General features: G+C 36.4%; 1 protein-coding gene across 1 annotated transcript in view; it reads right to left on the reverse strand.

The window, feature by feature from the left end:
- EYS (eyes shut homolog) overlaps positions 1-26,612 on the reverse strand; it is a 1,629,530-nt gene that overhangs the window by 416,561 nt on the left and 1,186,357 nt on the right. The window contains 1 exon segment of the mRNA XM_036248740.1: positions 7,161-7,393. Within this exon segment, the coding sequence (XP_036104633.1) occupies positions 7,161-7,393 (233 nt within the window).

Raw genomic sequence — 26,612 nt, forward strand, 5'->3', positions numbered from 1 at the left:
TCATTCTAATTCCTTCAACTCATCCTTTTAAGTACCATTTTAGGTAAGCTGTTTATGGTGTGTCTACAGAAGGAAGGGCAACAAAACCTTTTGCTGAAATATTCTTTCATATAAATTAATAAAAATGTCATGAATTCAAGGATAAAACAAAGTAGAGGAGAGATGAGAAGAGAGAAGGAAAATAGCTGAATAATTTTTAAGACATAAACTAATGTTCAGTTTTAAGGTATATGTGTGTGTGTACATGTATGCACATGTGTGCTATAAAAGCCTTGTGTAAATGATTACGTATTTGGGTGGAAAGGAAAAAGAGGCCCATTGTTTGGGGTCTTGGTGAAAGCGTAAGGTGAGAGATGGCTCCTCTAGTCTCTCTCCTCCTTCTCCTGCTCAGGTAGTGGATTAGAACATGTCAAAGTATAACTTGGGACTTGGAATCTTGAACAAGTGACTCAGAATATGGTGATAGTATGAGCCCCTGTTCAGTGGTGGTTCAGCCCGTCCCTGGATGAGCCTCACTCTGCTTCCTGTTGAATGGTCCTCCAGAGCATCTTTCAGAGTGTATTTTCCAAGCTGCATCCACTATTTCCCTCAGCTCTATGAACACCAGATATCCAATTAATAAACTTCCTCTTCTATTCTATGACCATATAAATTGCCTGAGAAATGAGTATAGGTCCTTTGGTAGGCAGAATGATGTCCCCCTCAAAGATGTCCTGATACCTAGGATGTATGCACTTGTTGCTCTAAGTGACAAAGGGGCATTAAGATTGCAGCTGTAATTAAAGTTGCTAATCAGCTGGTACTAAGATACTAAAATTATTCTGATTTATTCCAGTGAGCTTTGTGTAATCACAATGAATCTTAAATGTAGAAAAGGGAGGTAGAAGAGTAGATTGAGTAACATGATATGAAAAAGGTTAGACCCAACATTGTTTGCTTTGAAGATAAATGAAGGGGACCATGAGCAGAGGGACTTTAAAGGCCAGAAAAGGCAAGGAAATAGATTGTGCTCTAGAACCTCCAGGAAAAAAAAAAACAAAAAACAAAAAAACACAGCCCTGTACCCACTGGGAACTGTGTCAGACCTCTGATCTGCAGAACTTGAAGACAATAAACTTGTGTTGTTGAAGTCACTAAGTAGTGTGGTAATAGTTATGGAAGCAATGAAGGCTAACATAGGTCCTAAGTAAAATGCTGTTGGGAAATGCCAGCTGACCTTTGAGATATGCTTGTCTTCCCCTTCTCGCATCTCCCACTGCATACCCTAGGTTAACAAACTAAAGGCAAAGTTCATCTTTGCACCACCTCCAGTGACTAACTCTATGTGTTTTACATACTAGGAATCAACTGATGTTTACTTAATTAAATGTGTTGAATTATAGGGAAATAAATGAATGCTAATTAAGACAGTAAAGAAGACAAAATAGTCCAGCTTGTGTGGCTCAGTGGAGTGAGCGTTGTCTCAAGGACTGAGAGGTCCTGGTTCGATTCCTTGCCAGGGCATATGCCAGGGTTAAAGGCTCAATCCCCAGTGCAGGGCATGCAGAAGGCAGCTGACCCATGTTTCTTTCTCACATCAGTGTTTCTATCTCTCTCACTAGAAAATCAATAAAAATATATATATTTTTTAAAAAAAGACAAAATATATGTCATCCTTTTTGGATCGATGGATATATATATATATATATATATATATATATATATATATATATTCCCTCCTCTTCCCATATGGACATTTTTGGATTATTACCAACGTAAATATAGAGACCAATGAACATCTAGATTTTAAGTTGTTAACGAGCACTAAGATGGGGAGGGAGCTTTTTCTACCAACTGAACACAGTGCTCCCTACTGGACAATGCAGCAACTGACAAGAGAGAGGAACACAGAACACAGGACATTTCAGCCCACACCTGCTTTCAAAAATGAAATCCTCTGCTTCTGATGATAGGTGTTCTTATCTCCCTTCAGCCCTTATCTTTGACTTTAATTCCCATTCATTTGCAAATTAACATCTTAATATTTTAGCAGTTGCCATTAACTAGTAAGCGTGCCACATTGCTCTCTGGTTTGAAAGACAAATGTTCAGACATGGGTATTATATTTGAAAAGGCTGACGCCCATTTCTTGGTCCTTCTCTGATGATGTAGACGATCAGTTCTCTGGAGAGCAGTTACACCATTGTTCTAAGTTGATTAATACTCTGTTTCTCTGCCTTCTTGGCTCTGGAATGTCTGACATTTAGCCACCTGATCTAAAGTTAATAAATAAATTCAGACTGCTCTAACATGCCTTTAAAATATATGCCAGTTATGGTAAAACCAAAGGCATCCACTAAGGCAGTCTTTTAAATATATAAATAACAAGACAAAACACCTAGTAAAACCTCTCATTTTTATTTCTAGGTTTGCAATTTACTCAGTACAAGTGACCTTTAAGCATATATAAAATATATACAGACAGGATTTCAAATAAAACAAAAGATTTTTTTGGTTTTAATGTATGGCATTTAAATACTCCTTTACTGCACTATTTATAAAACCATTTTATAGAACACTAAAAAGCATGGGGCTGTTTAAAAATGTTAATCCTATAATTAATAGTCAGAGGCATACGCTTTCCCCCAGCACAAGGCACTGATATTCTAAATCTGTCACTCTGAACTTTGCGGTAGGAGACAGCCATCTGCCTGCCTGCAGCCGTCTAAAACAAAGCAAGACTATATGCTCTTACGTTTCCCCCGGTGAGATCCAGAAGCATTATGATAAAGTAGGCAACACGGTTTAGCTCATAGGAATTAAGCTAACATGCACTGAGAGAAAAAAGAGCCCATTAAATCAAACCGGTTCTATAAGTCAGCGTTATTAGGTGACTGTACATGGATGATTTGATAAAGTAGAGCACATGATGTAATGCTAAGTTGACAGGAAATATGTATATGGGTGACCCATTACTGAATCCCATAACCCTAAAAACACGCTCTCTGTGTTACTGAATCTAATGCTATTTTAGTTAAGGCCTCTACTTAATTTACACCTCCATGTTGCTGGGAAACAAACAAAGTTGTTAAAATAAAATACTTTAACATTCTTTCAAGCTGAAGAAATTTACTTTAAATATAAAAAGGAGCAAGGCTATAAAGAAAAAATCAATTTCCATCATATCTTTACATTTAGATGCTTATAAAATTATATCTTTTTTTTTTTCTTCAGAGAGTTCGGTTCTTCCATTACCTATGTCTAGATTTTTCTGAAATTCAAATCTTCTTAATTTATTTTCTATATTTTAGTTTTACTCAAATACACACTCAGATACAATTCTCTTAGGGCCGCCTAATAAACTTTCAGTTTAATTTCAGGTGGGTCATGATAATGCCTGAAAAATTTATTAGATCAAAATTAACTTCTTTGGTTTACTGATTTTGAAAATTCCAGTTTTTAAAGAAAATGCTCTTTTCTTCCTTCAAGAAAGGTACTTTGAATAAACAGATGAAAGAGTGAGAACATTAAGAAATTCCATGTCATGTCATCATGTGAAATTTGATTGTCTATCTAGTGCAGCAATAGAACATGGTGGTTACATTGAAGTCTGGAGTCAGGCAAGATTGCTTCCGATCCTTTCTCTGCGATGGATGTCCAAGCTGTGCGACCTGGAGCGAGTGAGTTAACAACTCTGGGCCTTAGATTTCTCATTTGTAAAAGGGGATCATTTAGACCACTTACTTCACCTGGGTTATTCTGAGGGTTAAGTGAAACAAGATTCATGAAGCACTCAGTGCAGTGTCTGGTAAATCAGAACTCTTCACAATGATATTATGCAAATTTCATTCCTGAAGCAGAAGTTCATATAATTTAGATGTTGAATGTACTCAGCAGGGACTTAGCTAAGAAATAATTTTCATACAATCTATCGATAAATTCTAAGCAATTTAAAACTGAGAACATTTCTAAGAATACACACACACACACACATACACACACACACTATACTAGAGGGGAGAGAGAGACAGACAGACAGACAGACTGACTTTGATTTAGGGACTGTTTATCCACAGCAAGATTTTTATCAGGTAGTGGGAACAGGTTGAAACTGGCATAAAATACTGTTTTTGAAATCTACTCTTAGAAATTGTGGCATCTGACCGGCCTGCATAATGCTATAAAAAGTCTCATTATGGTAACAGATTCCTGAAATATGGGCCTTAGGCAGTAGTCACTATCTGTCAATCTGAATTCTAAGATGTATACCAGTATGAATTATATTTAGAGCATCAGACTGGAAACATAAACCTATTCTTGGTTTTCTTTATGACTGAAAGAAGAAAGGTACTTAATTCCAATTTAGGGGTAAATGGTTAAAAGTAAATGCAGACAATTTTTACATTTAAAAATAACATTCCCAATTCTAAATAGTATATTGAGATATTTTCCCCCAAAGAAAGCAGAATAACCACAAAGTTACAGGCAATACTATCCTGGCTGATTATTTAAAAAGAGTCCTATTGCATGCATTTTCTTTCTTTTTTTTTTATCTTCACCCGAGGATATTTTTCTATTTATCTTCAGGTAGAGAGAAAGGGAGAGACAGGGAGAGAGAGAGAAACATCAATGTAAGAGTGACACATCGACTGGTTGCCTCCTGTGTGACCCCGAGCAGGGCTGGGGATGAACCACAACTGAGGCATGTGCCCTTGGCCAGAATCAAACCCAGGACTCACTGGTCCACGGGCTGATGCTCTACCGCTGAGCCAAACTGGCCAGGGCTGCATGCATTTTCTTTAGTGCATCATACATCTCAAATATCACTGACTTAAAGTCTCTTTAAGAAAAAAAAATTTTCCTCTTCGTAATAGTTATCTACTCAAAGTTTCTGATTATTTTTCATGTAGAAATCAATAACCTATAGTGGATTACCTAGTTTTAGCAACACATTGTCATTCCATTTATTAGTTTTTCAAAATATTATAAATTCATCAGGCAAATAATTAAAAATATGAGATACAAAGTGAATAATAATGTTGGAAAAGGAAAATATTCCCAACAATGAATATAGAGCAGAAATTCTCTTCCTGGGGTCAGGTTCCTATATTTTGTCACTCAAACACCAAATGTAATTAAATTTCATTCAAGTCTTAGACTTAACTCCAAATAAACCTGAATTACTCCTTTTCTGAAGGAAAGTACTATTCAGTATCTGAGCATCAATGCTACTGAGTAGGGAGGCAGGAGGAAGAACTGGGGATTCAGTAGGAGAGAGAGGAATCACAGCTAGATAGTCATCTATGGTTGACCAGGAGATACTCAATAACAAAGCACTCCTCCTTTTAAAATATCAATTTCACCACTGTCAGAAATTTGGACTAAAAATAAATTAAAATATTAAAGTATATTTGAAGAAAGGTAAGGAAGGTAATTTTCTAAGACACTACCTAGTATAAAATTAAAGAAAAAAATGTCCTCAGAGTTTTAAATGGTTAAGTGTGTAACTAAGAGAACTTAACAATCTAAATTCTGTCCCTCGAACTCTGTTCACAGTAGGTAATGTAAATGGTCTCAGAGTGTAGCAGAAGAAGGCCAATCTTATATTTGCAGACATATAAAATATTCACTCAAAAATTAAGCAAGCACTGCCCTGGCTAGTTTGGCTCAGCAGTTGGAGCATTGGCCTGTGGTCCAGAGAGACCGGGGTTCGGTTCCCGCTAACGGCGCATGCCTCAGTTGTGGTTTGTCCCTGGCCCTAGTTGGATCGTCCGGGTGGCGACCACTCGATGTGTCCCTTTCATGTCGATGTTTCTCTCTCTCCTTCCCACTCTATCTGAACAAAAAATGGAAAAATGTCCTCAGGTGAGGATAAAACAAACAAACAAACAAAAAATTAAGCAAGCACTAGCCCTGGCTGGGTGTCTCTGTTGGTTGGACTGTCATCCTGTATAACAAAAGGTTGAATGTTGATTCCCATGCAGGACACATACCTAGGTCGTTGGTTCAATCCCCAGTCAGGACACGTGTAGGAGGCAAATGATCAATGTTTCTCTCACACATTGATGTTTCCTCTCTTTCTCGTCTCTTGCTCTCTCCCTCTTTCTCTAAAACCAATGGAAAAAAAAAAAATACTCTCAGGTGAGGATTAAAAAAAATTTAAGCAATAGCGATGTGTCATCAAAAGTGTTTTACAGTTCAAAAACAGACTTTAAGGACAGTGTTTTACAATGAACATGAAAAGAGACTATTTCCATTTCTGTGCTTCTTACTGTTTTGCCTTGCTTACTTGGCTGATTAAAACATTCACAGCAGTCACACAAGGTCATTTGGGAAGAAGAGTTGAATAACATATTCACATACTTTATTAGGTTTTGGAGGTCCCACATTTTGCTACTAAAAGATGGAGTTATTTAACATAATCTTGGATAAGTAATGAAATTCTCGGCCATCTGAATCATTACTCACTGGTAAATCTCATCCCACTTCCCCAATTTAAATCCAGTGATTCATTTTACATAGGAAACAATGACACTTTTCAACTATCAATAGAGGGACATGTAGTCAGCTGCCTCATAACCTAATGTCTTTGTAATCTGCCCAGGGTGTTTCTGGCTGTAGGTACCCAGCATGGCTTTAATTAACTGAGAGACTCTCAGGAGGCCACTAGATGTTGACAACAGGAAATTTTCTTTTCATTCATAAATAGCTCCATTAATGCTAAACATGGTCTTAAGCATTAAAAAAAAAATGTACTCTTCTTACATACTAAAATAATTTAAATCTAGGGATCTGCTTATGAAAGACAAAAAACAGTGATATGATTAACAATCAATAAAAATAGTATTAATTAGAACCAAATTATTTCTATGGCGACAAAGGATGGACCCACCACACTGTTAGAAGAAACTATACAATTAACACTACATTTGACACTACTCTTATTTTGTGTGGCAATTGAAAATATTTTGCATGGCAATCCTAATAAAAAAAATTTAGGTTTGCTTCTACATTCTTGAACTGAAAAATGTTCTATCAGAATTCATTTTTAAATAAAATTAGACAGATGTTTCTTGTTTGTGCTCGTATTCATCAAGGTGGGTACAATAGGTTCCAATTCTCTTCCTCCCTCTAGAAAAGATTTTAAAAAGAAATACAGAAGGATAAGGAAGACTGATTACCTTGTTCACAGAAACGGCCAGTGAAATGTAGAGGACAGTCACACTGAAAGGAGAAGACACCACTGGAGAGAAACAGGGGACGGCAGGTGCCTCCGTTGTGGCACACCTCCTCCCAGCACACAGAGGGCGCTGCAGGAGGGGCGCTGAAGGGAGTCCTCTCGGAGTCCCCCACTTCCGTGCCACCAGAAGGAGTGACAAGGGAGGGCGACGCAGACAGATGAGAGTCCTGGGATCTAGATTTAGAAACATATCAGAGAACACAACATTAGTAAAAGTACTGAGAATGTAAATACAAATAACAGAAATTTTGGTTTAAAGTAAGGTGGGGGGTGAGGGGGTGGGCAGTTATCTAAGGTTTAACTGAGGGCAAATAGAATGACTACATTTGTTTGACATTTGTGGGCTTCATAAATGTTGAAAACGTCTGAGCCGCAGAATGTGGCCCTGGGTGAATCGTGATGCGGCAGTCAATCTATGTGGTTCTGAGAAGCTGAATTAATTTCTTCAAAGTAGTAAGAAACCTGGATATATTGGCCTTCATAAGCTTAGGAGTCAGTTTTCAGTAAAGGAATTAAAATTTTGGCTGAACATAGTTCTACTTTGCCTGTTCTGAACTTCATGAGCATAAGATCAAGAAGTTAGGCCATGTTACATTTTCAAGGTAAAAATACTTGAACTTAAATTATTTCTAGGTTGATTGCTAAAATATGTATTCCTCAAAGTGACTTACATTCGTTTATAGGAGGTACTCAAGAAGTATTTTAGAAATGCCTACAAATGATTCCTTAATTTTTTCCCCACAAATTATACTACTAATCTAATTGTTTTCCTTAATAAATAATGACCCAAAACAATTGCCTTTGAATTAAATTGAAATGCTTTACTTTTACATTCAAAGCCTCTTGATAATTGAATTCCTCTCTACTTCCCAGCCTATTTTATCATGATTCTTCATAAGCACCCTAACTTTTCTCAAACCAAATGAGATTACTATTTAAAAAAAACCCTGAGTTTGCCCGGCCTGTGTGGCTCAGAGGTTGAGCATTGACCCATGCACCAAGAGGTCACCAGTTCGATTCCTGGTTAGGGCACATTCCCAGGTTGTGGACGTGATCCCCAGTGAGGGGCATGCAGGAGGCGGCCATCAATATTCTCTCTTATCAATGTTTCTATCTCTCTCCCTTCTTCTCACTCTAAAATTAATCAATCAACCAATAAAAAAATCCTTAGTTCTCCAAATTTAGAAATTTGTTCACACCACTGTGCATGCATCGTTGTTCCTCTCTTCACCTAAAGTGCCAGGTCAGGATCTATATTATTTCCTCCACATAGCCTTTGGTTGCTCCTGGTCCACCAGGGTGAACTTGATGTTTCTGTCATCATACCACTGCTTGAATATTCCCCGCCTGCTGGTAGTCTGGTTATTATTTTACGCACAGCCAATCCTGCTCAGCTGTACCCTGGACATGGTTTCTCCACCCTCCCTCCACACACAGATCCCTCATTTTGGCGGAATTCCTTATTCATAGTAAACACTTTATAAATATTTGTAAAATGAATGTCTCCAGTATACTCCTGAGTGTTATATACTCTTTGGGAAACCGTGCTTTTGTACATTTCAATTAATATAATCATTAAGAGAATTGTCTTGTTACTGAGAAAGATCTTGCTGCAACATAATCAACAGTTAACTGAGCATATTTTTATTTTGAATGTTGTCTGTTGTGCACCAACTTGATATGATTTGAAATCCACTTTTTCAAGAAAAAGTTGCTTTTAAGAATGAAGTTGTTTTGACCTACAAATGAAGTTGTTTTTATGAGTAAAGTTGTTTTGATAGGAAAGTGAAGTGCTGTGTGTCAGGATGCTATAATCTCATCTGTTGTCTCTGATAAGCACCCAGTAGCTCAGCTGCTGGGGGCATTAGTGGGGTTTATGGCATAAAACATGTGGAGAAGCAACTATGGCAAGAGCACATTTAGACTATAACTACATAGAGTTTGTGAAGACTCTCCCAGAGTGTTCATCCTGAGCAGGGCTACTCTCTAAAAAGCTCTGTGAAGACCTTTGGGGCATTAGCTCCCACTGTGGGAAAGGTGCCCTTTTTACTGAAGGGGGAAAGCCATGCAGTAGTTCTACAAAGAATATCTTGCCTGTCAACTCTAGCACTGTCATTGCCTAGCAAAGTGATCTAGCAACAAGGGACTTTTACTTTTGCACCAGCACGTGGACGTCAGCTCTTGGTTGGCCAAGTCATGTCTCCTGAGTACCAACTTATATAAAGATACACCTCAACTAAATATTATTTTTATCTCTCCTTGCCTGGGACAATAGTATAATTTACCTATTGTTGCTTTAGAGTACAGGCATATCTTGAAGATATAGTGGGGTCTGTTTCAGACTGCTGCAATAAACCGAGTATCAAAATATAGTAAGTCGTAATACTTTGGCTGGTGGAGGGTTTTATCTTCAATTTGCAAAAAACTCAACATCTGTGAATAAAATGTGTAAAATGAGGTTTGCCTGTATTTTTGTTTTCAGCTGATTAAGAGACATTATCCTGGATGCTATTGGCTTGTGAATTCTTGACTTCAAAGAAGCTCTCCAAGAAATGTATTATAAATAAGTTTGAATCATTTTTGTAAACATGCAATGCACCACACAACTAACAAGAAAAATCACAAATAAAATTAATTCGGTTCTTTTTGGGGTCAATTTCTTAACTCCATTTTATAGCTCTTTAGTTTTGTAACTAATATAAATTCTAAAACCTTTGATGCAATCTTAAAATCAACTTTCTCTGGATTCACTCTATTAGATTATCATAGTTCTCCCCATTTGTACTCATAATATAAATCTGTCCTTTTAAGGTAACATCTGTCAAGTGAAAAGGCAACGCTAATTTGAATTACATGGGATTTATTATTCAGTATTCCATATTCTAATTTAATTTTTAGTTGTAGTGTTTGTAAATGATTTCACCATTTCATCTAACTCTTGCCATGGACTTCATGAACTGCAGTCAATCGTCTTTTTCTCAGGAATAAATTAGACTGAATTAAATGTCACTATTTCTTTCTCCTCATAGCTGCTCAGGGAGCCTATGTCTCACCTGAAAAAATCAGTATGTTGCACATTTCAGTTGCCAGTGGATTACACAAAAATGATTACTATCAATTGAGCTATCAATGAAAACATCAAGATCATTAATCAAATTTTGACAATATTCTATATTAGGATCAAATTTTATATCTGATATATTCTTATGTCATAAATTTACTAATTTTAGAATTTAAAATTAAGTAAAATTTATTCAATTTATTATATATTTTAAGAACAAATTTTTAATGGTTGTTAACATTTTAACTTATTTTTATATAAAAGGTTAAAATAGCAAGTGAATATGCATGTTTATTAAACACAGCTAGATGATGGTCATACTAATATAATTAGCCATGTAAAAGGAGCATTAAAGTTGCAATTCCTTTTAATTCTAAAATCATGAATGCATGAATGTTTAGAGACAAAGCATAGCTCGAGTTTTCAAAATTGTTTTTTTATAAAAAACAATATTGCAAAAATTGAACTTCTTTGCCTTTCTTTTTCTTTTTCTTTATTGTTGAAAGTATCACACTTTGCCTTTCTTATCTAAATACTTGAACTACTATCAATCCAAAATAATAAGTGTGAAGAATCATCTTGATTGCCTTTTAGGTAACTGTGGATAAGAATACAGTGATAAACTAGTTACTCTTATAACAAGCAAGAAACTCTCAAGAACTCTTTCTGAATGAATTAATAATGGAATAAAATATCCTAATTTTATTCAAAATCAAGCCTGATCTTTAGAAACAGACATTTTAGAATGACAGTGATTTCTTATCATCTTGGGGAAGCTTTAGTTAGAACACGAACGGTGGCACTCCACTCATGTCTCATTCCTGCCCCTCTTGGCCTTTGGGGGGTTCTGTAGAATCCCTTGGGGAGAGGCAGCAAGCAGCTGGAATTGCTTCAGCCTGAGCAATTTTGCTGTGGTCAGCACACACATATCTGGCCTCAATGTCTTGGAAAAGAGAAATGGGCTCAATCACAGGTGTGACTCCTGGAAGCCCTGCTTCACAGCAGAGGAAAATGTTTAGAATCATGATAAAGTATTAAAAAGAAACAAACTGAGCAAGAGGAAACTTGAGCTTGTTGCTATGAATAGTGAAAGAGGAAACAAAACTTCCAAAATCATCGTTAATTAGATTTTTAGAAGCACATAAATAAATGTCATAACCTAGGAAACAAAGACATATACTTGATGCACAAATAATATACATAAATTCCTTTCATAAAAATGAGAATAGTATAAACAAAAATATGCCATTCTACTTCATGTTTTCACTTACTACAATATACTATTCTACTCTTTACTTTTTTCACCTAAAAATAATTCTTAGCAGGCTGTGTTATAAGTAAGTGTAGTCTTCATTTTCCTTTTAAAAACTGAAGAGTTATATGGTTGATATACATCATTGATTCTATCAGTTTGGAATTAATATATTTAAGCGGTTTCAGTTTTTTCCCCTATTATCTGGATCATAAATCCATTTTAATAGCTATATTGAGATATAATTTACAGACACAGAGTGCACCCATTTAAAGTGCAAGATTCAATAATTTTTAGTAGATCCAGAGTTGTGCAACCATTGCCGCAATCTAATTTTATACTTTCTATTCGTCAAAGAAACTCTATGTTCATTAGCAGTCACTTTGTAACCTCCCACCCCCAGCCTACTTTCCATTGCTATAGATTTGCCAATTTAGGACATTTCATATGTAAGGAATCACATAATATGTGGTCTTTTGTGACAGTATAATGTTTTCAAAGTTCATCCATGTGTTTGCATGGAACAGAACTTTTTTCCCTTTTATTACTGATAGGTATATACCACAATGTATATATCTGTTCATTAGTCCATGGTCATTTTAAGCTGTTTTTACATTTTGGCTACTTTAAACAACACTACTATGAACATTCAAGATTTTGTCTGGATGTTGTGTTTTCAATTCTTTTGTGTATCTACCTAAAGTTGCTGGATTACATACCTGATATTTAACATTTTGAACAACAGCCAAACTGCTTTCCAAAGAGGCTGCACCACTTTACATTCTTACCAGCGTAGCATTCCAATTTTACCACGTCATTCTCTACCAGCTCTAAAATTTATGTTGTTTTTAGTTTGAGATAGTAACTTGGAAAATAATTAATCATAGTGAACTTTATCTGAGAGCAAAACACAGAAACATGTTTGCTATTTAAAATGTATTTAATTGGCATGGTTATAGTAGAGAGAACATAGGTAAAGTCCCTGTTAGTACACATAAAAATTCTCATTTGCCATTCAAAATAAGAATTAGATATAAAAACAATAAATTATGCATGGAAAAATCAATCTGAACAAACATAATCCCGGGTTATTCCTTTTAAAAAAATATAACATTATGCAATAGAATAAGAATCAAATCCTAACAATTAATGCAATACGATTTAATATTTTAAGACAAGTAAATTAATTCACTATTAACATAATAATATGATTTTTAATAGATCTTGTTTTCACATTCTCTACATTTTTCTCACTAAAGGAATACACTTCTCATGCTCACAAACTTCTGTTCTTTAGCTATTACATATTCATGGATAGGGTTCCTTAAACCACACGTAGTCCTGCATAATTGATGCTCACAGCATCACTGTGTGTTTGGTAGGACTTGTACCCCAGGGTATTTCAAGCCACTATTTCTCAGTATATAGGAAGATATTTTTGAAAAGCTGTACTACCCTTGAGAGATTCTGATTCTTCCTTCTCATGTCAGCCCTACTGAAAGCTGTTCTTAATCACAGGGGTCATGAAAGACCTCCTCATCCTGATTCCAGAGCCAAAGCTGGGTGGAAATTAGATGAATGCTTCCTGTCCATATGCCAAATCTGGAACTATCAGAAACCCTGGGTTTCTTCCCCTTTCCTGCCTTCCATGTCTCAAATTCTACGTTTCCTTTTTTATTCAACTAATAAAATAGCTTCTCCACCTCTTGTCAGATCTATGTTTATATTTCCTTTTCAGTATCTCTGACTTTTATTCTTGTTTCTTCCTAATCTATCCTTCTCCCAGCTCTTGTTGTTATTCCTCCCATGACAAAATGATCTCAATTGAAAATATACATTCTTCTGTGATTTGGTTCCATCTTACCTTTCAGTTTAATCTGCGTCATATGCCTTAATCCCTGTTCTAACCATATGTTTGGTGTATTTTTAACATTCTATGCTTCCTGCTTTTCATATGCTAGTATTCCCCAGAAGTGCTTTTACTTTAAAATATCCATTTCTTCCCTCATGACACAGTTTCAAAGTTATCATCTCTAAATTATTTTTGGACTTCACTTAGACATAATTAACTGCATTATACATAGATCTAACTAAAAAAATAATATCAAATAACGCTAATGTTATAGAAGTACATAAAGTGAGAGTCCTTACTCATAGCCTCATCCAAACCTAACACCACTCCATTTCCAAGAGGCAATTACTCTATGTTCCTTTTGTACAAATACATATGTAGATGATATGGACATATAATTTAGTCTTCTTTATTTATTCGTTTTTAAACACGTGAAATTGTAATAGTAAGGACAATGCTAGTCCCTGTAGTAGATACACCTTGAAATCTCAATAGCTTAGCAACACAAACTTATTTCTTGTTCATGTAAAGTTCAATCAGCATAGATGGAAGGGAGGATTTCTGCTCCCTGCAGTCACTCAATGACATTCAGGGACTCAAACGACAGACTTTATCATCTTCCAGAGGTTGTCCTCAGTGTCACAGGCAAATATCCAAATACCAAACAAGGTAAACAAAGGGGAAAAGAGGAAGCATGAAAAATTCTACTACCTCCCAACCCATTGGCTAGAACTTGGTCACAAGGCCAAACACACTGATAGCGAGCACGGGATAAACAATCTAGCTATGTGCCCAGGAGGACAGGAACATTAATTTGGTGAATTTAGCCAGACTCTGCAATAAAAATCATGTTACAAATATACTTTAAAAAATACTAAACAAACAAAAAACTCGAATGTTTTTTTTCTTAAATTTTAGTTACAAAAATATCTTGGGGATCTTTTGTTGACATTACACATAGCTAAAGCTCAGAAATTTTAATAAGAGACGTTCCTAGTACAAATATATCACAGTATATTTAATTATTTTTCTATTGATAATCATTTGTCTTTTCAAATAAGATCTGTTTTGTTTTTGTTTTTTTCTGAGCATTGTGTAATATTTTCAGTCTTCTGTTTTTCCTGTTGAAAATTAATTTAAGTCCAATTATTCTTCTTTTGTGGGACACTTGTCTTTCTTCTCTGGATACTTTTCAGAAGTCCCTTTTGTCTTTGTTGACCAGCTAGTTTTCACTGTGATGTGTTGAAGTTTAGAATCATTTTTATTCATCTAGCTTAGATTTTCTCTGGTAGATTTTCCATTTAAATGATTTATGTTTTTGATCTATTCTGGTAAAATTATAGTTCTCTCACATGCACTCTGCATTCTCCTGTTAAAACATTATTACATGAACTAAATTTTTCTCATTTTATCCTCCACATTCTCAGTTTCTTTTATATCATCTCTGTCTCTTGATTCATTGAAATTTCTTCAGCTATATTATCCTGCTGATTAATTCTCTTTACAACTCTAATTGCTGTTTAACTTGTCCAGTTTTTAAAATTTAAATATTGTTTTTACTTTTTTTATTTTATATTTGCTTATGCTTTAAAACACTTTAGTAAGTTTTCATGATATCTTTTTTCTTACGTATATTTTAATTTCCCTCTTTCATTTCTTAAAATTATCCAACATAAAGTTCTTATTCTTATGTGGTAATAATAATATCTGGTCATCATCTCTTCTTTTTGTTAATCCTCACTCGAGGATATTTTTTCCATTGATTTTTAGAGAGAGTGAAAGGGAGGGAGAGGGAGAGAGAGAGACATCGATGTGAGAGAGACACATCAATTGGTTGCATGCTGCGTGCTGGGATTGTACCTGCAACCAAGATCTGTGCCCTTAACTGACAATTGAAACCCAGACCCTTTGGTGTGTGGGCCAATACTCTAATGGCTGAGCCAACCGGCCAGGGCCATCCTCTCTTCTTTTTGTTTACTCCTCTGCACGGTGCTTTTTATTCTCCCTCAAGTGTTTTGTCATTTTTCACTGTAAGCTTTACAAGATAAAGATTTCCAAGATAACCTTGGGAACTGTATCTGAGACTATTTTGAGGCTAGGGCACAAGGCATTCCCACCAAGAGAGCTTGTGTTTGCTTTGTCCATCTCATGAGGATAATTTCAACATGGGAACATTATAATATAATTTTTCTTTAAGATTTTGAATAAGAATTGACAAATTTATATTATAGTTCCTGGTACCAAGTCATTGTTTAATAAGTATTTTGAATACGTGAATGATACATGTATGGCTTTGAGCCACAAGCCTCCATATTGGGCAAGTTTGCTGCATTATATATAATTGGGGAAGATTGTTTCCCTCCCACCTAAATGTGAGGCATAATCAAAAAACTTCCTAGACAATCATTTTTCTTTTTTCTTTTCTTCCTTTTTTATTTGGCCATAAATGTTTTTCTCATTACTTCGGCATTTTAGTAGTTTACTTAAAACTTTTTATTTACTTTAGCGTATATTTATGTCCATTCTATAGCTTTTTCAACTGCCACACTACCCAAAATAAAGTCATCATTATTTTTTTAATCTTCTAGAAATTTCTCAAAATGCATGTTTGATTTAAAAAAAAATCCTGTATTGTTTTTCAACACTGATACATATGAACGCGGCATGTAAATGCATGTGTATTTATATTGTTGTCTTTCCCATAATCTCAGATAGGAGTGAACTTAGATATGGGTTTACATTTTGAAATGTTTAGAACATACTAATATTATTTTGAATATCTGTACCATAGAACTATTAATGTTTTTCATAATTATACTTACTTTCGAGGACTTAAAACCTCAAAGCAACTTTATTTATTTACTTAAATATCAATTCTTCATATAGTTCTGACAACAGTCATTGCTAAAGACATATCTTTTTATTTTATAAATTTTCAAATCCATAGATATAGTCTAAGGTACAGCATAAAAAAAAAAGAAAACTATTTTTAAATACAAAATGTAATGAATAATTATGAAAATTGAATGCTACACCACGAATCCTTAAAGAAAGCTATAAACTCATATATTAATGCTATTATTATTTAGATTTTTTATAGCAAATTAAATTTAAAATGATCTATTTATAAAAAGAGTATTTTTAACTAAGAGCATATTTTTACATAATGGCTACATTTAGATTTAGAAATCACTGAAGTTTGAATACCTTTCCACTACAAAGAGTAAGAAAGTTATAAATATGTACATTTTTAGTAAGTGATTTATCTCAACTGAGAACATTTTTTACATTGTTAAATTTAATTTATTCCCTCCATTATGGAGAGATACTACTCTAGAATTCTTCCAAATTAACTTAAAACTTACAGGAAAAAAAAGAATATTTTAAAATATCAGCCTTTATTAAAACTGTGTGATTACTTACTAATTGGAAAGTGTATACAAATTAGAGAAAAACAAGTCAGCCATCAAGATATCATGAATAAAGAAAGTTATGTGCTTAACCTCAGCCATAAGAACATGTGTGATGATGAAAGGAAATGCAAATTTGTCTTCTATCCTTACAAGGAGAGAAAAACTTTCTTAGATTCATAGGAACTCCAGAGTATTTATTTCATGGAAATAATTTTTTATGTAATCTAGACCTAGACATTTCCAGCTTGGATTTTAAAACAAAAATGGGTCAACAGAGAAGGCATGTCAATCAATCTAGAATTCACTGCATATTATTTATTTGCTTGTTTGTTTGCTCATTCATTCATTCATTCATTCATTCATTCATTCATTCAATCTAAAGGGTTTATGGAGTTTTCTTTATGCACCAGAAACTCTCTAATCAAGACTACATGGTGATTAGTGGAACCCAGGCCTTTTTCCTTTCATTTTTCAAGCTTTCACTCTTGTAAGGTTAATAAAAAAAAGGCAATTGCAAAATTGAGTAATATATCAGGTGCTAACTGTAAACCTAGCACTGCTCTCAATGTTTCAAATGTGCTAAAATCATTTAATTCTCACAAGAATATAAAAACATGACTAATTTTATTTTCCTGGATTAACAGACAAGAAAACAGAGACGCACACTTAATAAACTTATTCACATTCACAAGACATATATTGGTGGAAATGGATTTGATCCCATGTAGTTTGAATCTTGACTAAAACTTTTCAACATTTTTATACTCTTGGCAGGGGACATGAGGTGACCCACTCATAACCCGGTTGTGGATAGATGCTATGGAAAGATAACAGAACACAAACCATCAGGAGAGGTTTCCTCAAGAGGTTTAGAGTTGAGTCTTAAAAAACCAGAAGGAGTTGGCTATAGCGCGGTGGGCAAAAAAATCTGTGGTGTTCTCTAGGGCACTCAGAAAGCTGTCAGGAAACCCACACGAGGAACTACAAGTGGTTTGGCACAGACGAGGCTACTGCGTGTGTGTGTGTTTGTGTGTGCACGTGCCACAAGGTGAGTTTTGGGATAGGAGCTGGTTAATGGGGAGACTCCTTGGACACATTTTAAGATAATGTGAAGCTGTCGAAGACTTTAAAGTAGAAAATTAATAATCCATGTCTGTTTTTGAATGACCATTCTGGTTTTAGTGTGGAGAATGGTCTGGAAAAGAGGACTAGCTAGAAGTAGTTCAAGTATTATAGGAATAAAAACAGCCATATTGGGATTTGAACTAAGAAATTATTATTGAGAATGCAGAGAAATGAAGAGATTTGAAAGAGATTTGGTGTTGAGAGTGTAGCTAAATGACTTTGTACTATTACTACTTCAGCATTTATTTTGTGTGGCCAAGTGGCCTGCAGGGTCCTTGAGCTGAAGCGAGCTTCTCCCGTAAGTGCATGCCCTACACAGCAGTCCACAGAGTCACAAGCAAATGTCTTCAGTTCCTGGTATGACTGCATTTGTGGTAAGCAGTCTCCCCCACCTCTCAGTGCCTTTCCTTGTGCACCCCTTAGATAGAGTCCCATGAAGTTTACCAAAAACCCTGCTCTTTTAGATTTGAATGAACCAATTTGGCCTGAGCCCAGAGATCCCACAGCACTCCCCACAGATATCCTAATAAAAGCATATGCCGCAGGTCATGCTTCTCCCTCAGTGGGCACCAGCCTCGACCTCTCTGTGTGGCCCCTTGGGGCTTATCTTGTACTTCCTTCCAGGACCCGTGAGTAATAAACTTCTCTCTTTCAATTCCATCGTGGTCTTTTGTTCATCCTCCAACATCGGGGTCTCTACTAAACAAACATTAATTTAACATTTAGTTTCACAATGTTTAGTTTCTGTGAGGACTTTGTAATCAATTTCATATATGACGATGTGTCAGGAAACATGCATATTCAGAAAGGGTAACTGAACTGAGTTTAATGAAGAGACCACTTTCAAGTTGGAAAAGTTTAAGAGAATGAACAAGAGAAGGAACAGAATCTGTTACTACCATTGGACCTGGATGTGAAGCAAAGGAAATACTTTCTTCACTGTGGGCAAGAATGTAGGCACAGGAGAAAGGCCACCCAACAGGTACTGGAGTCTTGGAGAGAAGAAGGCAGCCACCACAAACTTAACATCCAGCTGAAAGAGAATGGAGAATAAATAAACTTGATCTCTTTTCTTCCACATTTTCAATGCCTTGCCATTCCATTGGCCAAATGTGACTGGAAGTCAGAGGGCAAGGGGGGACTGGGTAGTTGCAGCTCATAGCAGTCAGCCTCCCAAGGTACCAAGAGGGTGGAAAAAGATGGAGAGTAGATCTGGAAGTGAAGCAGAACAGATCTAGCTCAGGGAGAAAGAGAGAAAAGCATAGGTGAACCTCCAATACTGGGTAAGGGGAACTGAGTGAACAATACCATTTAGTGACATGGAAGATATAAATGTCATGCTGGGCAAAATTCTCTTAATCTTGGTCTAATTGGATGGTAGATTAAAAAATTATTAGTAGTACCCCAGAACTAGGTTTTTTTTAATTGACTAACAATATTTCTTTGGCAATTTGGGAGAGAAGAAACTTGAGCACATGAATTTATATCACCACTTTGCATGAGAACTTAGTAAAAATATATCTTTTACATATAAACATAATCCATTTCATTACATTCTTGTTCAGTCAGGTCATGAAATCACACCCCACGATATCATCATTCATCCAAGGACAGCTAAGGGAACTGCAGGCAACGTGGCCAAGGGGCCATAACCATTTCTCTAAATAGAAAATGGTACAGTTATTACAAATGTCTATTGCATCAGGGGAATGACTTAAAAGATTTATTTTAACATACGAGGCCTAATACAATAGAGTCACAAATAGCTAAAGCAATGATGGAAAAGATGTTCATTTCAAAATTCAAAAGGTTAGAGAAAAATATTAGACACAATAGTTTTACTTTCAACCCACAGTAGCTTACATCAAAGGGCAGTCATTGGTTTCTGACTACTGTGAAGAACCTGATAAATTAGTTTTTGAAATCTGAGAAGAGTATGCACACAAAAAAACTAAATTCAAGTCCAAGTGTAAAATCATTACTTAAAATTCTATTGTATTACAAAGAACAAGCTTAGGCACTCAATGCCTTAAACCTATTTCCATTTAGGTTATAAGAAAACATCCAAAAGGAATTAAATCTTTTATTAACTTTAGAAATGTTTGTCATACCATTTTTCCTTTATACAAACCTTGGAACAGAAAAGAATGTTATTTTTTTAGATTAATCTTTTTCAAAAATACACAAGATGACTTAAGAAAATAAGTAGATCAAAGGTGCCGAAGCAAAGGATAGGCACGGATATTAAAGGAGCATTGTCTATCTCATCTTGTCTTTAAACACTCGATATTATATCACTGAAGAAATGGATTTGGCCTTGTCTAATATGAACATCTATTAATGGCTTGTCTGTGCAAAGCTGGGCAATTGCTTGGCTTTAACCAGCAATATCCTCAAGACAGCAGAAATAGTTATGTACCATCATTTCCTATGCATTCAAATACGATGCCTTAAAAAGTCTTTATAATCTTCCAGTTTATCTCAAGAAAGGCAGATATGTTTAATAACCTTATCAGTAGCTCAACTTCATAATCTCTATGCATTTTAACTTCATATTTCAAAGAAACCACCAGGATTATTCAAGGTAAGAATAAATTGACCTCAGAGAATTACTGTATAGCAGTGGGCAATACCCAGCAATAAAGTAGGGTTTCATCTGAATCTCTGCAGGTGATCTTATTTTACTGAGTGTGTTTAAGTATTTTCAGGGATGCCATGGGGAATTTGCTTTAAAGGAGAACAATATGGTATCAATACCAAGGCACAATGCAGGAGAAACCATGAAGAAATCGTTTTTGGAGTTGTTACTTCTCTCCTAATCAAGAAAGTAAGCACATGAGTCGTAAAGCTCCATTTATCATTCTATGTATAAAACTGCTGTTACTCCACTGTGTGTGGTACATATACACAATAGAGTATTATGCAGCTGTAAGAAAGAAAGATCTTTTATCCTTTGAGACGATATGGAGGGACCTGGAAAGTGTCATCCTAAGTGAAACAAGCCAAGCAGAGAAAGACAAGTATCATATGACCTCACTTATTTGTAGAATATAATGAACATAACAGTCTGAGGAATGGGGTAGCCCCAGAGACATGGAAGTGGGGTACAGACTGACTATCCCCAGAAGAGGGGGTGGGGGGAAGAGATAAACCACAGAACTTATATGCATGTGTACATGAACAACGGACATGGACAACAAAGCTGGGGAGAGGGCGGGGAGGGAGGGGGAGGGGGGAATCAGTGGGGGAAAAAGAAGAAACATCTGTAACAAAAATAAATAAATGAATTTAAATTAAAATAATCACACACACACACATACACACACAAAACAACAACTGCTGTTACAAGTATGTTTGGAAGAAATGGTAAAGTGTGTTTATCTATTCCATGAGTAGTCATTGTGTGCCTACTATGTACCAGATAGTGAGCATGCAAAGATTGTCTGTTAGGAGCCATTGGTGAGGTGAGTAAGACTGATAGATGAGTGGGAAAATGTGCTATGATGACACACAGAAGGGAGATATTAAGTCTGCATCAAACATTTAAGACATCTTCACAGAGAAGTCAATCAACCCAAATCCTGAAGAACAGACAAGAGATTTCCAGGTGGCAAGGTGTCCTAGGCTGAAGAAACAGCATGCTATAAAGTGTTAAATGTTTCCAGTACTGGTAGAGTGGGACATCTGTACACATTTATAGAAAATGGATCTGGAAGTCAATATAAATTTTGATGGGATTATAGTTCGGATTTTCTTAAATGCCAGATTTTGAACATTGTCTTAAATAAACATATTGTCTGTTTTGTCAAAAAGTCCCCATTTGTCTTCACAGCTTCTGATCAGAGCCATGCAGGCAACCCTGCCACTTCCTTTGGACGTCCTATAGGCACCCCGGCTCTCGCCTTTCCATCCCCCAAACTTCTCTTTCCTGAGGACTTTCCCAATCGTCAAAATTCAAATTAGAAATCTGAGCATAATCATTTCTACTCTTTTTACCTGGGGTCAAACAACCACCCTATCACCAGGATCTACTCAATTCCTTGGTATATATCTGTTGACTCAGTCTGCTTCTACTATCACCTCTTCTTGCCTAGGTGATTGCAAAAACAATCCGTTGGTTTCCCGATGCCCAGTCTTGATCCTGTCTATTTCTTTGCCACAATGCAGTGAGGGTGATGTTAAAATGAGAAGCTAATCACATTACTCCCCTCTTTAAAACATTCAGAGAATCCCTATTGCCTTCAGTATCACATTTAATCTGATTACCGTGGCTTTCAACGCCATTGGCCAGCTGGTTCTGCCTCCCAAGGAATCTCATCTCTAATCTCTCAGGTTTCAAATAACTTGTTCTCCTTCGCTGTTTTGTACTTTCCTTGATTGATCACTATTTGTACTTTAATTCTTAACTTAGAAGATTTTTTTTTTTTTTCTAGGAAACTTTGCTTGACATTCAAGTTCAATGCAGACATACATCTTATATATTTAGTCCTGGTACTTCTAGGAGAGGTCTTATCATCCTGTACTGCAATAGCTTGTTTGTTTACATATTTCCCCTAGAATCTAAAATGTAATTTCAGGAATTTTATCTATTTCTTCCCTCTTCAATCTATTCCGTGAGCCTACTCAGTAACTTGAACAGTGTTGATATTCATGGTTTGTGAAATAGTTGAATCACTGTGTAGGCCCTTAATCAGAAAGGCGATTACTTATCAGGTTAAGAAGACTGAACTTTATTCTATATGTCAGTGCTTTTAACTATTAAGTGCTATTAAGTACTGGAATCCATAAGAAAAACATGGGGTAGTTTCTTGGAACATCAATACCCATCCAAATCTATTAATGTATGATTTATTTTTAATCTTCACCCAAGAATATTTTTCTATTTATCTTCAGATAGAGTGGAAGGGAGGGAGAGAAACATTGACGTGAGAGGGACACATTGACTGGTTGCTTCCCGCATGACACGGACCAGAACTGGGGACGAACCACAACTAAGGTACGTGCCCTTGACCAGAATCAAACCCGTAATTCATTGGTCCTCAGGCCAATGTTTTAACCATTGAGCAAAACCGGCTGGGGCTATTAATGTATGATTTCAATAGCATAATTAATATTTTTATGGCTTAAAATAAAACGTTTTAATAAAATTTTCTTTGCGCTCTGCTACATGTCTGTGTTTGTCTACTCTCTTCAGCCTTTAATTGCACACAGTAAAAACTCTTGAGAAACACTGTTGTAGGTGTTGGTAGGTTTTACATAAAGTGTAATGATATGCTCTGACTTAAATTTAAGTGCTCGAAAGTCACATTTTTGTTGTAGGCATTATATTTTACACATCAGCCTTCTTGTGAGAACAGCTAACAAAGGCTTGCACTATTCACATCACCACGGTTAGGGTCTTTGGTCACTGCTGCTGCCACAACCATCACCACAAATAATGTCCCAGTCTTCAGTATCTCCGTAGGATTTCTGACCCCCCTCCACCCCCCGGTGAGCACCAGTGTCTTTTCAACTTTCAGATCATTAAAGGTGCATAATGTCTGAATCGAATGATCCCCTCAGACGACACTATCGACCACAGAGGGACCACTGGACCTGAGCCCTGAACCCCTGGGCTCTGGCTTCCTTCGAGTCTGGCTGGAGCGACCACCAAGGCAACTTGTAAGTACAAGGGAGTTATTCCTAAGCAAATGGACTTTACTCAGTAGGAGTCGGAGGCAGAGAGGAACCAGTGGATAAATTCATCTCCTTTCTCTCTCAAAGACTATTTGGATGTGATGTCACATATAAGCCTCTCTTAAGGTGTGCTGCTTGGCTGAGCGATCAACTGTGACTGCTATGAGGGTGTGATCCCTTCAATAAAACAACCCTTACTATCAGCCCTCATTCTTCTCTGCTTCACTCCCCTCCCCCTCATTCTGGGGACTGTACTCCACATAAGCTTTCAGTTCATATTCTGTTTTCTAGGGAATCTGGGGCAAGAATTGAGAAAATAGTGACTGACCATGGTTTTGCTCCTGGGAGACCCTGATTAAACAACTATTTGCCCTTTTCCATATCATCTTCTTGTGCATCACAATGCCCATGTTTTCAAATTACTATCTCTTTATTGAAAAAGATTTATGACATTTCACATGATACGTTCGTTTGGAAAACAGTGTGTGTGTTTGGTGTCTTTGTAGTTAAAAAAGTGGCAATATAGTCCTGGCTGGGTGGCTCAGTTGGTTGCAGCATTGTCCCACACACCAAAAGGTTGAGGGATGGATTCCAGATCAGAGCACATACCTAGGTTGTGGGTTCAATCCCTAGTCGGGGCACGTACAGGAGGCAATCAATCGGTGTTACTCTCAAATGGATGTTTCTCTCTCTCTCTCTCCTTTACTCTCTCTAAATTTAATCCTTGGGCAAATATTAAAAAAGCAAACAAAAAAGTGGCAATACAACAAAAAGTCACATATTGTGTGAAGTCTTTATCACTACACCAGACATTTCAGTTTGCTCTTCTAGAGTTCCTCTACAACTCGTCCACCATGGTCCATGTCCAGGAAACTGACCAATCTGACTACATCAGCAGGGCGCCTATGCTCTCTGGCTCTTGGTTTATTGACCCAATGAGGAATCCTTGCTGGGGTTGGAAGGGAAGCAGGAGACTGAGGTTAGGATATTTATCCCTGTGGATCCCTCTCTCTGAGGGCATACCAACCTGGCTCCAGCCCTAGATGAAAGCCACTGCTCCTTCATATTCTCCCTCTTCCCTTGTCCCTTGGCGCACAGGAGTGGTAACAGCTAGTAATTTGCTTCTCTGAGGTTTATGAACTATCCCTTGTGGGGCTACCACATCCCATCAACCCCTGTATTATTGCCACTTACTAAATAAATCCCGCTTGAACTGATTTATAGTGTTGTGAATCTATGTCCTGTTTGGATCCTGAATGACTTACCTGCCAATACCTCTGCCTTTGAGGAAATGACCTTAGAGAACTGATTAAAATAAGGAAATGTATAAATTATATATAGGAAGCATAAGAAAACAGGGCCAAGGGTAAAGAGTTGGAGACTACTTATTTAAGAAACTTTGGTGTAAATGATGACTTAACCAAGCAAAAAAAAAAAAAAAAAAATAGTGTAAAGGCAAGAGGAAAACTCGGAGAGGATCATGTAGAGAATCAGGCACAAAGGATTTTGAACACAAGGGAATAGGAAGTGCTATGGAGAGATGGACGGAAATAAGGTTTGAAACATATTTACTTATTTTTAGAATTTAAGTTGTTGACCACGATGACAGCAATTTCAGTAGAGGCAGTTGAAACAAAAACTAGTTAGTCATGAACTATGTTGGGAATAGAAGGTATAAAACTTAGGAAAGAAAAAAAATGAGACTTATTCTTGCAAAAAACCCTTAAAACCTAGCACATACACACAGTTCCTAAAATGATTAGATGCTCAAATTCTCAAGGAACTTCAATTAAAATGATGCTTATCCAGTTTATCTATTATCATCACCTTTCTTCTCTCCCTCCCTAGTTTTCTCTTTAAAATTAATTTTTACTAATATTTCTACCCAACTGATAAGTAAAATTCACTGTACATATGAGTTACTGGCAGCAAAATATTTGTGATGCAAATTTATGTGGTACAGTATTCTTTTTGATTATCTGTGCCTTTTCAAAACTTCCCTTGACATTTTGATTTATTTCTAATGGGATTAAGTGCCCATTTATATAGTAAAAAGGAGTTATTGCTCTTTCACCTCGAAGATCGTTGTCTAATCTATTAAAAAGTTAATCTAATCATACCCTTTTAATAGACAAGTATGTATGTTTGCATGTGTATATAAATATGTGTGTATGTTTGTGTTTAAATATATGTGTGTGTCTATGTGTGTGTGTGTATGTATACACATACATATGTATAAAATTTCCTAATGTATAGAATATAGCAAGTAGGTCACTTTGGTAGTAGCTTTGTCCATTATACAAATTATTATAAAAAAAATTTATACTTTCTGACTTAACTTCCTCCTCTAACAGCTATCTAGATCACTAACATACTATGGTCTGAATGCTGTGCTCCTCCAAAATTCATGTGCTAACCCCAAGGTGATGGTATGAGGAGCAAGGGCCTTTGGTAATTAGGTCATGAGGGCAGAGCCTGAATAAATGGCATTAGCGCCTTTATCAAAGAGGCCCCGCTCTGGCCAGTTTAGCTCAGCTGTTAGAGCATCAGCCCATGGACTGAAGAATTGCAGATTCTATTCTGGTCAAGGGCATGTACCTCGGTTGCGGTTGGCCCTGGCCCTGGCCGGTGTCGTGCGGGAGGCAGCCAATCAATATGCCTCTCTGGCATCGATGTTCCCCCATCCCTCCCACTCTGTCTGAAGACAAATGGAAAAGTATCTTTGGATGAGGGTTAAAAAAAAAAGAGTCCTAACAGAGCTCCCCAGCCCCTTCCATGTGCGAGGACACAGCAGAAATATAGTCATCTATGGACCAGAAAGCGCTCACTATCCATGCCCATGCCAGGATCCTAAAATTCCTAGCCTCCAAAACTGTGAGAAATTAATGTCTCTTGTTTATAAACTACGCAGTCTGTGGTAACTTTTTATAGTAGCCTGAATGAACTAAGATGGGGTGTTTCCAGAAGAGATTAGCATTTGAATTAGAAGACTAAGTAAAGAACTACACACATCA

The sequence above is a fragment of the Molossus molossus genome, unplaced genomic scaffold (assembly GCF_014108415.1).
Source record: "Molossus molossus isolate mMolMol1 unplaced genomic scaffold, mMolMol1.p scaffold_m16_p_8, whole genome shotgun sequence".
Lineage (NCBI taxonomy): Eukaryota > Metazoa > Chordata > Mammalia > Chiroptera > Molossidae > Molossus > Molossus molossus.